This window comes from Exophiala xenobiotica, assembly GCF_000835505.1.
Source record: "Exophiala xenobiotica strain CBS 118157 unplaced genomic scaffold supercont1.5, whole genome shotgun sequence".
In the NCBI taxonomy this organism is placed as follows: Eukaryota; Fungi; Ascomycota; class Eurotiomycetes; order Chaetothyriales; family Herpotrichiellaceae; genus Exophiala; species Exophiala xenobiotica.
In genome coordinates, this window is record NW_013562490.1 from 1,961,319 (window position 1) to 1,972,473 (window position 11,155).

Here is an 11,155-nt window from a genome sequence, read left to right on the forward strand (position 1 = left end):
GCAGGATGGCTGGATGTGCTCCTAACTTAGGCGATGTTTAACTAAACATTGGCGATATCTTTAGCGAATCGGGCTGAGATCGCTCGTCCCACCGGGACTTCAGCCAAAGACCTTCCACTGTCATTTGTAATTTGCCTCCTTTCCATCTCCCCTGCAGCACTCTGTATCTCAACTCTGTCGTATACTGTCCCTCAGCCTCGATGTTGTATCTTTTGAATCCTTAAAAAGCTATCAATACAGTCTTGATGTCATTTTCGGACGCGGATATGCGTCAACCCTGAAGACGAGACCTCACCCAAGATCAGAGTAAATCTAGCCGACATGGAGAAACAAGATTATTCCGTCCAGCCGGGAACAGAGGTCAACAACAATACCGATGCAGAAGCCGCTGTCCCCCTCACAGACTTCGAAAAGATCGAGCCAACTGCTTCCATTGGCGCGTCATTAGCACCTACTTCGACAAATCCATATGGGAGTCGGCCAGAATGTTTCAGCAGCCTGCTCCAGGAATGTCTATTCGTCCTCACTACCACCGTGGCTGTCGGTCAATCGTCAATCTTTACAGGTGCCATCCTATGTATGACCAACACCATCGGCCAGGATCTGAATATGTCGGCTGCAGAAGTTAGCTGGATTTCTGCCGCTCAGTTGCTGTCTGCCGGCTCGTTTCTGCTTTTCTTCGGTAGGGTAGCGGACCTTTTCGGCAGGAGGCTGCTGTTCCTGCTTAGCTTGGCATTCTTCACCATTTGCCTGGTCGTCGTCGGGTTTGCCACGAACGCTATGTATATGGACATCTTCTGTGGACTGCTCGGTCTCAGCTCCGCAGCCTCGGTGCCTCCAGCCATTGGGAAATTAGGAGCCGTGTATAACAAGCCTTCAAGGCGCAAGAATCGAGCATTTGCGTGTTTCAGCGCCGGCAATCCTGTGGGATTCGTGCTGGGAGCGTTTATTTCTGGCGTCACGATGCAGGTTTCGACTTGGAGAGCGGCATTCTGGGTGATGGCCGTCATTTACGCCTTCTTCACACTGGCCGCATGGTGGACGACACCGGCCGACACGGAACAGAAACTCGGCGGGTTCAATATGCAGACATTCGTCAAATTCGATCTTCTCGGGGCGTTTCTAGCAGTTGCTGGGGTCGCAATGTCTACCGCGTCCCTGAGCTTGGCTAGTGACGCTCCGGAGGGATGGCGGACACCATATGTGATTGCCCTGCTGGTGGTGGGTCTCGCTCTTGTCGGAGGATTTGTCTACTGGCAGAGTGTGTTTCGATATCCGCTGATGCCGTTGAAAGTCTGGAAGGACCGAAATTTCAGCCTCGTCGTCTCGGTCCTGGTTCTTGGGTTCTATGGGTTTAGTGGCAACTTCTTTTGGTTGACCCTCATGTGGCAGCGAATCCATCATGTGTCGCCACTGATGGTTGCCGTTCGTCTCCTTCCAGCTGGGATTGGAGGTATTCTGGTCAATGTCCTGGCGGCGCTCATCATGCACAGAGTGAGCAACAAATTGATCATGGGTGTGGGAGCCGTCAGTCAGATGATTGCTTGCGCACTATTGAGCGCAACCTCCAACTCGATTTCATACTGGGCACTGACGTTCCCAGCTCTCCTGTTCAGCGTCCTTTCGCAGGATCTGGAATTCACGGTGACCAATATGTACGTCATGTCCAGTTTGTCCAATGATCAGCAGTCTGTTGCTGGAGGGCTCATCAACACTGTGATTCGGTTGGTGGCAACCATAGGACTCGGTATACAAACAAGTATATACAATAGCACAGGAGGGTCTGCCGAAGGGGCGGGTGCTGTGAAGTACCGACCATATCAAACCACATTCTGGGTGGCGTTGGTTGGGGCGGTACTGGCCATATTCTTGGTGCCTTTCCTCACAATCGGGCGACAGGGGGGTCATAAATAAGATCTAGATAGGATATTGTTTGCCCACTGTAATTAATACACCTACTTGCAGTCTTTGCCGCTGTTTGCCTTTCCTTGCGGCGATGTCCGAGCATGGTCTCAGAAGCTGAGCGACGCCGGGCATTCATAAGAAGTATTAGCCACGGCTAGTATCCTTGAGAGTATTTTTGGCTACAAGTCTTACACCATGGACTAAGGGACCAATCTCCATATCGAGATCAGCATCCAAGGTCTAGGGGGCAGGATAGAGTTCGAGACCATGTGTCGGGAGGGATATCCGCATGTTGGATGCCGGCAACCGAGTACCTGGAACTGATGGTGATAGGGGGGTGAATAGGCGTGAAGGGAGGACATGTTACTGCTCAGAAACTCCACCCTCCCTACGAGTAGGTGCCTGGCGCATCGGGATGAGCCATGTCCCGACCAACGTGTGCCTCTCCGCAAGGTACCATCATACGTACAAGTTCTCCGTAGATACCAGATAGTCAATCAACACATCAGGATCGCAGACAGTCCCTTAAGGGATTCCTTCGAGATTCTTCATCTCTATCCTTCCAAATCCGGCTGAAGACATGCCGAATTGCATCAATCCGCTTATCCGCCCACGATCCTTGAAATGTTGTGCAATGTTTCACCTGGTCTGCCACGCCGTTTCAACCAATCGGCACCCGATGAACTTCCCTTTCTGAGTCCGAACAAACAACAAGTCCCAAGGACGCTGCTCACCCCTGGCACCATCGACTGAGATCCTTGTCGTCTGATCTAAACGTACACTCACCGTCGGTGACAAGTGCTTAACATTATCTTTAATCCACCTCCCGTGCGTTATGACCTCTCTTGCACCCGTGCACTGCAAAGCCACTGCATCATCGAGAAAAACATTCCAGACAACGCAAAGATCACGCTCAGCATGCGGAGGAGCAGAAACAATGAACCGCAGATGGGCTACCATGCCTGGCCAGAGCAAACAATGGACGAGCGCTATTTAGAAACAATCCCAGAAGTCGAGTCTTTGTACTCTCAGTACAGCCGCCGAAGTAGTGTTGCAACGACAACTCTTCCAGAACTGCCCTTGTACGTCTGCTCTTGCGTCCTCCTCACGTCAACGTCAATGTCAATGTCAATGTCAATTAATGGCCGTGGACTAACGTAACCCCCCTTGCAGTCGCTCTGTGCCTCCATTGAACGAGTATGAGCCTGCGCAGTCATACGATATTGTCAACCTTTCCGCTCCCAACCCTTACTCTCAACAACCAACCTCACAAATCCCACAGCCCAGAGACAGTCCGGCAGAACCGTCGAATGTCTCGCCGATAAGCACTCCCAATTCTCTACATCCCAACGATTCTGAAGGGTCACTAGTATCTCCGATTGAATCGGTCTTCCCCATGTCCGCCGGACAATCTCAGGCGGAACCTGGTTCCAAGAGCAAAATACCTCGGAAACTGCCCCTCGCACCTCCCAAGAACAATGAAGACGTCCCAAAGAGATGGGCCCTGAGAAAGAGTGAAGGGGAAGAAACACGCTGGGACGAATACTCGGGCGAACCCAGTGAAGCCGGCAAGCCTCCCTCTGCGCGTCCCGGGACAACGCCGACTGTCGAGCAACAATATCCCCAACTGAAGGAAAGAACGAGGCAGATTCTAGCGGGCCTGAAGGATCGAGAGGCAGTCAAAAATTCGGGTTGGGGAAAGATGCCTCCACCAGCCGAACCAGATCCTCTTGATCATCCGCCTCAACGACCAGCCTGGAAAGGTGCGAGTGGGAGGCATGCGATTGTCGAACCGGTTAAAAACACACCAGCGGCACGAACGAGACCTTTAATGTTGCCAGAGCGGAATAAGCCGGCCGACGAGCAGGCGAGAAGTGAGACGGCAAACACAATCCCACCAGAAAAGATGCCCAGGTCGCCAATTGACGCCGTCTCGGTTGCTGCCTCAACCCTTCCGACGATCAGGTCGATTTCTTCAGACGACAGCATCAAACCTGTTGCGCCTTTGAAAGGCCGGAACACACCAAGAGTCATATCACCAACGACGGCAGATCACACAAAAGGCCTGGACAGTCCATTCCACAGCCCCGGACCAGCGCCACCAATGTTCGAGCCGGCTCCGAGCTTGAGCCCTGCGCCGAGCACTATCCAGGACTATGCAGGGGACAGTCCTACTCTTGGGTCTAATGCTAGCTTCACTGGCGGAAGGAGCTCAAGCGAAGATTCTCTCGAGACAACCGTACGCGCGAATCCCCTGCAGCGTGAGATGGACACTTCATCGAGCTGGAATACGTACACGAGTATGGTTGAGCCGCATAGCCCGTTCTCCCGGGCTGAAATGACGAGCAGTCCTGTCTCTATGACTGGGACATCAGACGTACCCTCACCTATATTCCTCCGCAAACGAGTGGCTGCAAACAACAGTGGTCACAAGAGTTACGACAACCACGGCGGCATTTCTCCTTTCTCAAACATCGTCGCCCGAAAATCAAGTTCCAATATTCTACGCAAAGCAGTCGGCGGCGACCAGAAGCCGCGCGCAGTTAGCTTGATGTCCGGCCTATCAATGACGAAATCCCTACCGCCAACGCCAGTCGAACTACAGGCTGCCAACAAAGCGGCGTCTCTAGAAGCACGACTGGAAGACCTGTCACGACGGAAGCGCAATCAACATAAGATTATATCCGAGTTGCGCGAATCATTGAAACGGAACGCCATCATCTACGATGCCCGGAAACGGAACGAGATCGAGAAGATGATTACTAATCTCAACCTGGAAATACAAGAGATCACGAATGAAGAGCATGAGACATCTCTCAGACTGCATCGGGTGGTCAAACGAAGAGATCGGGAGGACTTTTATGAGCAGCCTACTGGATTATGGATCAAAAGAGTCACAAGCTGAGATCGATGATATTAACACCGCCCCCGAACTTTTGGCACCCCATATATCTATCGAGTTTTGACGACACATCGCATGTGGGGAACGACTGTACACAATATACTAGCCTTTTCCAGATGTTGGACGACTTGTCTAACGTCTCCTGGCTCTGCTGTGTGGCGTTTGATGCCGATCCCGGCCAAGAAGGGCCCAGCTTGTAAGCAGCATCAACCTCTGTCGACAAGGCCGCACTGCGGTCACACACAAAGCTTCCTGATTAGACCTACGCGGGCTCATCATGCCTATTTACAAGCACAACCTCTTTGCCATTCCTTTCCTTTCCCGTCTGACCTGGAACAGTACCCGATCAACTACTCGACCTTCAGACCAAGATGTGGAGATTGTAAACCACAAATTTTTGTTTTGAAACACCTTGTTCTTCTTGACCAAAGGACCGTGGAGATGTGAAGCACACTCCACTGTACATCATATTCTTTCCATTCATCACGGCCTTACGCATACACTTTCTCTCGCCCCTTTCAGCAACGAATTCGCGGGCACCCTCTTCTTTCAGAGTTCTTGATACACAACATTTTCAGCGTGGGCGTTGGACGGAGTCTAATACTGGCTTTTTACTGGGCAACATAGAGGAGTACCCTCTTTCTCGTCGCGATTTGAATTTAGTTGACGGGGAGTGGAAATGGGAATGCCCGACAGGATTAATATTGGGAGTGCAATGGGACCGCGGCTTGGAATACACGTGGATCTGGATCTACATCGGACGAGGTCAGGCTACTGGGATTTTCTTGGTCGAGGCCGTGCAATGGGGGGGGCAAGCAGTGTCGATCAAATAAGATAAACCGTGATCGAAAAGAGTGGCCGTGTCATCAAGATACGGAAGGCTCCAGTGGATGGATTTCTGAGAGCCCTCTGGTTTGGAAGACAATGAGGGAAGGGCTTGTGGAAGAAGGAAACCGAACATACAGTAAGGGCAGGAGTAAAGATAAAACACGACGAGTCCACGCGGACAGGGAAGGGGTAGTCAGCAATGCCACGCAATCAGGTTCTTGCTGAATATGTCTTCCAAGGTCATTGCTGAGTACGAATTGGAACATCCACCCCCTATTAAGAGGCACTCGTATAACGACCTCGACTCTCGATCATTAGCGTCTAGCTTGGGAATCGTAGAATACTGCCTCATTGATCATACCATTCGGCGATCAGGTCCTGCCCAGCCGGAGAGCCCATCACGAACATAATATCTCGTATATTGATACAGTGCCCGTCCTTGATCATGCCAATCCACGAGACAACATCCATGGTCATCCGTCGTCATGAGCTTGCGTTCCCGAGCATATATACATGAGACTGGTGGCCTGTAAACTCAGTAGGCTAAATGCAAAGTACCCAGTCCAATCCATATCAAGTCGTCTTGTACGCCTTCAAGTCGTGGACAAACCATCAGCCCGCAGGGCACCACCGCTATGCAGGCAAGTTGGTATGAGATCTGGAAGAAAATCGCTCATCGTTAAGTCAACAGTCGTCGTGGCAATCACTGGAGCAGTTTCTGCAAATCTTTGAACTTCTGTCCGAGAGTCAGTACCTGTACCGCGTTGACACCCACAACGAGGAGAACAACTTACAATAGGTTTACTCAAAAAGTGATCAAACCCAGCTTGGTACGCCTCGTTCTGCGCGCTCTCGCTTCCAAGACCGGTCAGGGCAATAATCTTCGCTCTGTCCTGGATGTTGTGCTCCTTCTCGAACTTGCGAATTTCCTGAGTAGACACTATCCCGTTCATCACCGGCATGGAGATATCCATCAGAATAAACTTGAACCCATTCTTCTCCTCAAGGACGCTGCGTTTGTACGCTTCCAATGCCTTGAGCCCGTCGGCTGCCGATTTGTGCGGATGATGAGTTTTCCTAACGAAGGTAACAAGAAGGTGCAGGTTTATATTGTTGTCGTCGACAACAAGAACTCGGGGCCTTTTGTCCGTGTGTCGGTCGGAATGCGTTCTCTCCTCATCCACTTGTTCTCGATCACCGGAAAGGTTCTCCATATCCCCTCCATCTGAAGACTGCTTTCCATCTGTAGACTGCTTGTCGTCTGTAGACTGCTGCATCTCCTCCTGTCGACCTCGTGTTGAGTTCTCATCTACCGAATCGACCGCCCCGTCGGAGCTGGGCTCGTGACCGTTCGCCTGTACAGCAAAAGAGACTCTGTTAGTGTCTTTGCTGTGCTGGTCTGACTCGGCATGTGGCTCGCCCTGTACCTTGGTAGCGTCTTTCGGAGCCTGATCGGTTGACTTGTCTCGTACTCGATGTACGGAAAGAGGGACATGATCAGTGGAGTTCTTCGAGTGCGAGTTCTGAAGCATGTTCATCCGTTGCATGCAGCGAAGAAGCACTTTGGCCAACTTTTGTGGTCCACATGGCTGTGATATGATCTCGATAATACGTCCAATGTCAGTTAGCTCATGCAAACCATGCGACCTCAGACTTGCAGCTTCGAACGCGTTCGTACAGAGAACGATGACGGGGATTTCCCTGTCTGAATCGGGCTTGCCGTGGCAGTTCATGAGATAGTCGATCGGTGGTGGTTCGGGGTAGAGAAAAAAGTTTGGTGAACGACCTTCCATGTTATCAGCCGTTGTGATCTTGATGCTGAACCACTGTGACAACAAATTTCGCATAGAAGTCTCGACCGTGGGCATACGACGCAATGCCCGACAAGGCGTCTCTTTGCCTTTCTCTAAGGGTGGTGACAGCATACAGATCTCAAGACCCTTAGTTTGTGCCCGCATCTCTGCCATGAGGTTCCTTTCACCGTCTTGAGGGGTTTCCTCCTGGCTCTTGGGAAGGCTTAGCCAGATGCAGATTTCAGTGCCCATGTCTTTCTCACTCGCAAGGTCGATCTTGCCTCCAAGAGCATCAACAATCTGCCGCACAATGCTTAAGCCCAGACCGGTGCCTGTTGCCAGAGAATCTTCCTGAGAGAATGCGGTGAACGCATGGTTCTTCATGAACTCTCCAGACATTCCCCTTCCCGTATCTGTCACTTTGAGAAGCATATGAAGGTGCGAATGGCCTTTCCTGCGACTACGGTCCAATTCAAGTGAGACATCGATGCTTCCTTTGCTGGTATACTTGAGAGCATTGCCCAGGATGTTCATGACGACTCGTCTGACGGCCCCGGGTTGAGATCGCACTTTCCAGTTAGTATGATCATCGATGTTCAGCGTGAGGCGGACGGAATCCCCATTCGACGCCGAGATTTCACTGATGTCCGCTCTCACGGCTTTCCGTCTGTCCATGGCGCGGCCCGCGGCAGTCTGGCTCGGACCTTTTCCTTCCAGAGCATCCTCGTTGGCAGTACGGAAGACCTGGCCAGCATACACTGCTTCCACTACCTCCTCAACGATCACAGCCATATCAAAGTCGACCGTCAAACTATCGTCGGAGTTTGTAGCTTGGTGGTATCCATGATTCCGCGAGGAACCCAGTTTCTTCGAATTTTGCTTGGAGAGGTTATTTATCTTTGCGAAGTCCAAAACGTGATTGACGGTATCAAGCAAGGTCTTGCCGCAAGTCTCGACAGAGATTACCATACCCGCTTGAAAGTCGTCCATCGGTGTGTCGTGCAGAAACTCAATGCTCCCGAGAATGCCATGTAGAGGCGAGCGAAGCTCATGAGAAATGTTGGCAAGGAATGTCGCCTTGGCGGTGTCGGACAAGGCGAGGTTGATCCGGTTGACCTCGTTCATCAGAGCATTGTTGAATGCAAAAAGATACGACATGTCATCTTGAATATTAGTCAGTCTTGTCGGGTCATTTGCCCAAAGCACGACAGCTGAGTGCCATCGTTCTTTGGCAGAATCCCAAAGTGGAAGGAAAACAATGTTCCTTGCATCGGGGAGTGCTTTCAGCAGGGCTCTTGTCGTGGTAAGATGTCTCGCTGCATTCGAGGATTGGAGGCCATCACCGACGGGATGGAGACTATTCTCAGGCATCGCAGAAGCAGATTCAGAACTCTCATCACTTGAAGCAGGTCTGCCAAATTTGTCGAAGGTGAAGCATCTTCCCTTTGGATGGCGGCGAACAAACCGACGTATGGTCTGCCGGGTGATGTTTATTCCTTTGTAAGGTTTTGCGATCGATGCGCCCAGGACCTCACATTCATCTTTTCTGACGTGCGGCGTAGTAGAAGAGTCGCTGTTGCTGCGCGTAGCAGTAGAAGAGCTCGAGTCGCTAGAATCATGTGGACTTTGTTCGCGATAGGTACCGGAATTAAAAAGAAGGCGCGACTCATCATCATCCGTCCGCTCAATCTGGCGTTTGCTTCTATTTCTGGTATGTTGGACTGAGTTGACACCTGACTGAGGATCGTTCATGGTGGATCCGGAACTGAGATTGGCGGAGCTGGCATTCAAATACACGACGCCATCAGCATTCACACAATGGCGGAGAATAGTGGCTGCTCGATAGAAGACGTATTGAGAATCAAGCAATGCCTTGTTCTTCGTAGAGATTGACCGCTTGGGGCCCTTGGGGCGTCTCACTTCCAGCTGGTTATCGTCTTTGTCGTCCCCGTCGGATGAGACCTGTTTCGATCCCTCATGGTTGGCTTCTGTTCCGCCTGAAAAGTAGTCCGACCCAGATCTCTGCGGTCCCTGCTCGGCGTGTTGCTTGTGTTCCTCCATGGGTGTATTTGCATCTCCGATGACGATGCCCTTGAACTCCTTCGCCTTGGGGTGGCTCGGCGCGGTCGGTGCAGACGTCGTAGTCTGATGCTGATCAAGATCAACGGGATCTGATTGGGCGTCGGGAGCCATAGTACCTGGTGAGGGAGGAGGCTCAGACGTGGGACTAGCCTCGTCGCTAATGGCTCCCTCGATAAATGTGCCAATACCCTGGATCAATCGCTCCCCTCTAGTTCTCGCTCGATCGTTCTTAACAGTTTCCAGATGCTCGGCCACAATGACAGCCATATCAGCCATGAATCTCAGTTCCACCGCTGAGAGGCCGTTTCGCGGCTTGTCATCCGTAACGGTATAAACTCCAATAACATGACCATTTTTTGTGGTGATAGGCACGCCACAATAGAATGAGACTCCATTGCCTGCATACCCTCGCGCTTTGTACCGATCATGGCTGGCAATGTCACTTATCACCAGAGCCGGCGCGCTGTAAAAGTAGTGGTCCGGTCCCTTTGCGGTGTATACCTCCGGGAACATTGCATCAGCCGAGATCCCAGCATCACGTTCGATGAAAGAGTTTCCAAACCAGAGTTCATCGCCTGCATCATGCTGAGAATCGGAAAGGAGGGACAGAGATTGTGTAGCCTCGGCGATGATGTATTGCCTTGTACTGTCCAGCAGTGTGATGATACCTCTTTTGGCGTGCAATCGAAGGCAGCCTAGCTGCGCGAAAGCGGTCAGACCCTTATCTCTGGAAGATCGTGGTCGATATCCGTTCTGTGGGGGAACATGAGACACTTCCTCGAGGTTCTCGGTGGACATGAAGGTCTCTAGCCATGGCTGGTAGTATCTGCGCAGGCAATCAGCAACCTAGTCTCCGGGGGGGGGGGGGTTTGGCTGGTGGCGAACCTGTGCATTTCGCGCTCACGAGCGCCTTCGCGGTGGCCGTCGGCAGGCATGGTGGCGAGGGCGTCCCGGCAATGATTTTGTGCCTAAATGCTCAGGCAAGTCATGTTTTTGCCCTTCACCGTCTTACAATGCGACTTTCACACATGCCAAGCATCGCGGACAAGTCAACATAGGCGGCTTCGAAAATCGGGCTGTTTGTTGGGTATAGGATTTGGGTGTAAGAGGATCGTGGACTTGGGTGTCAACCGCATGCAGTAGAGGTAGATGACGGATTGGCAGCTAGGTGGCAGGCAGCGTGAAGACTCAGTACATAGGCTGCTGTCGAACCTTAACGTCAGATCTCAAGGCTAGCACTTGCCTGTGGCAGATTAGGGTCTGTGAGGACGGCCACGGGCCTGCATCAACGCGTGGAGTATCGGCAGTGTCATTGGATGGAGAATGTGGTCAAGGGTGTATTTCAGAGACAGTGACACAGTCAATGGCGGTCGGGGGGATCCATTGAGACGGCAAGGAATGCGTCCAGACCCTTAATCGACCTTTCCACGGAAATCAGAGCCATGGATGGCAATCAATGATTCTGCGATCGATAGAAGATACCCACAGGGATGGGGAATCGACCATTGATGATCGAGTGACGATTCGGGTCGAGGTGGATGAAGGCACAGCCGGGCGAGGATGGGCAAGGTTCAAGGTCCAAGGGATCTCAGGTCGCAGGTCACCGGTCGCAGGCGGGGCTTCGCTTGCGCTTTTCGCTTTTCGC

The 11,155-nt window shown here is 51.9% G+C and overlaps 3 protein-coding genes across 3 annotated transcripts; 2 read left to right on the forward strand and 1 right to left on the reverse strand.

Moving 5' to 3' along the window:
* Window positions 1-159: 159 nt before the first annotated feature.
* Window positions 160-1,956, forward strand: PV05_08491 (uncharacterized protein). Its single transcript, XM_013458008.1, has one exon. The coding sequence runs from the start codon at window positions 322-324 to the stop codon at window positions 1,912-1,914; it is 1,593 nt and encodes a 530-aa protein (XP_013313462.1). The 5' UTR covers window positions 160-321; the 3' UTR covers window positions 1,915-1,956.
* Window positions 1,957-2,642: 686 nt separating this feature from the next.
* On the forward strand, window positions 2,643-5,922 carry PV05_08492 (uncharacterized protein). Its single transcript, XM_013458009.1, has 2 exons — window positions 2,643-2,987; window positions 3,079-5,922. The coding sequence occupies exons 1-2, from the start codon at window positions 2,824-2,826 to the stop codon at window positions 4,808-4,810; spliced, it is 1,896 nt and encodes a 631-aa protein (XP_013313463.1). The 5' UTR covers window positions 2,643-2,823; the 3' UTR covers window positions 4,811-5,922.
* Window positions 5,870-11,055, reverse strand: PV05_08493 (uncharacterized protein). Its single transcript, XM_013458010.1, has 3 exons — window positions 10,396-11,055; window positions 6,430-10,336; window positions 5,870-6,371 (listed from the first exon to the last, which is right to left on the reverse strand). Exons 1-3 carry the CDS (start codon window positions 10,443-10,445, stop codon window positions 6,339-6,341), a joined length of 3,990 nt encoding a protein of 1,329 aa, XP_013313464.1. The 5' UTR covers window positions 10,446-11,055; the 3' UTR covers window positions 5,870-6,338.
* Between the last annotated feature and the right edge of the window lie 100 nt (window positions 11,056-11,155).

Excerpts from the sequence above, each read along its gene's own strand:
- PV05_08491 (XM_013458008.1), top strand. The coding sequence starts at position 322 with ATGGAGAAACAAGATTATTCCGTCCAGCCGGGAACAGAGGTCAACAAC.
- PV05_08493 (XM_013458010.1), bottom strand. The coding sequence starts at position 10,445 with ATGCCTGCCGACGGCCACCGCGAAGGCGCTCGTGAGCGCGAAATGCAC. Across the intron at positions 10,337-10,395 it reads CGTGAGCGCGAAATGCACAG|ATACTACCAGCCATGGCTAG; the intron begins GTTCGCCACCAG and ends TTGCCTGCGCAG. Across the intron at positions 6,372-6,429 it reads ACTTTTTGAGTAAACCTATT|AAGTTCAAAGATTTGCAGAA; the intron begins GTAAGTTGTTCT and ends ACTCTCGGACAG.
- PV05_08492 (XM_013458009.1), top strand. The coding sequence starts at position 2,824 with ATGCGGAGGAGCAGAAACAATGAACCGCAGATGGGCTACCATGCCTGG. Across the intron at positions 2,988-3,078 it reads ACTCTTCCAGAACTGCCCTT|TCGCTCTGTGCCTCCATTGA; the intron begins GTACGTCTGCTC and ends CCCCCCTTGCAG.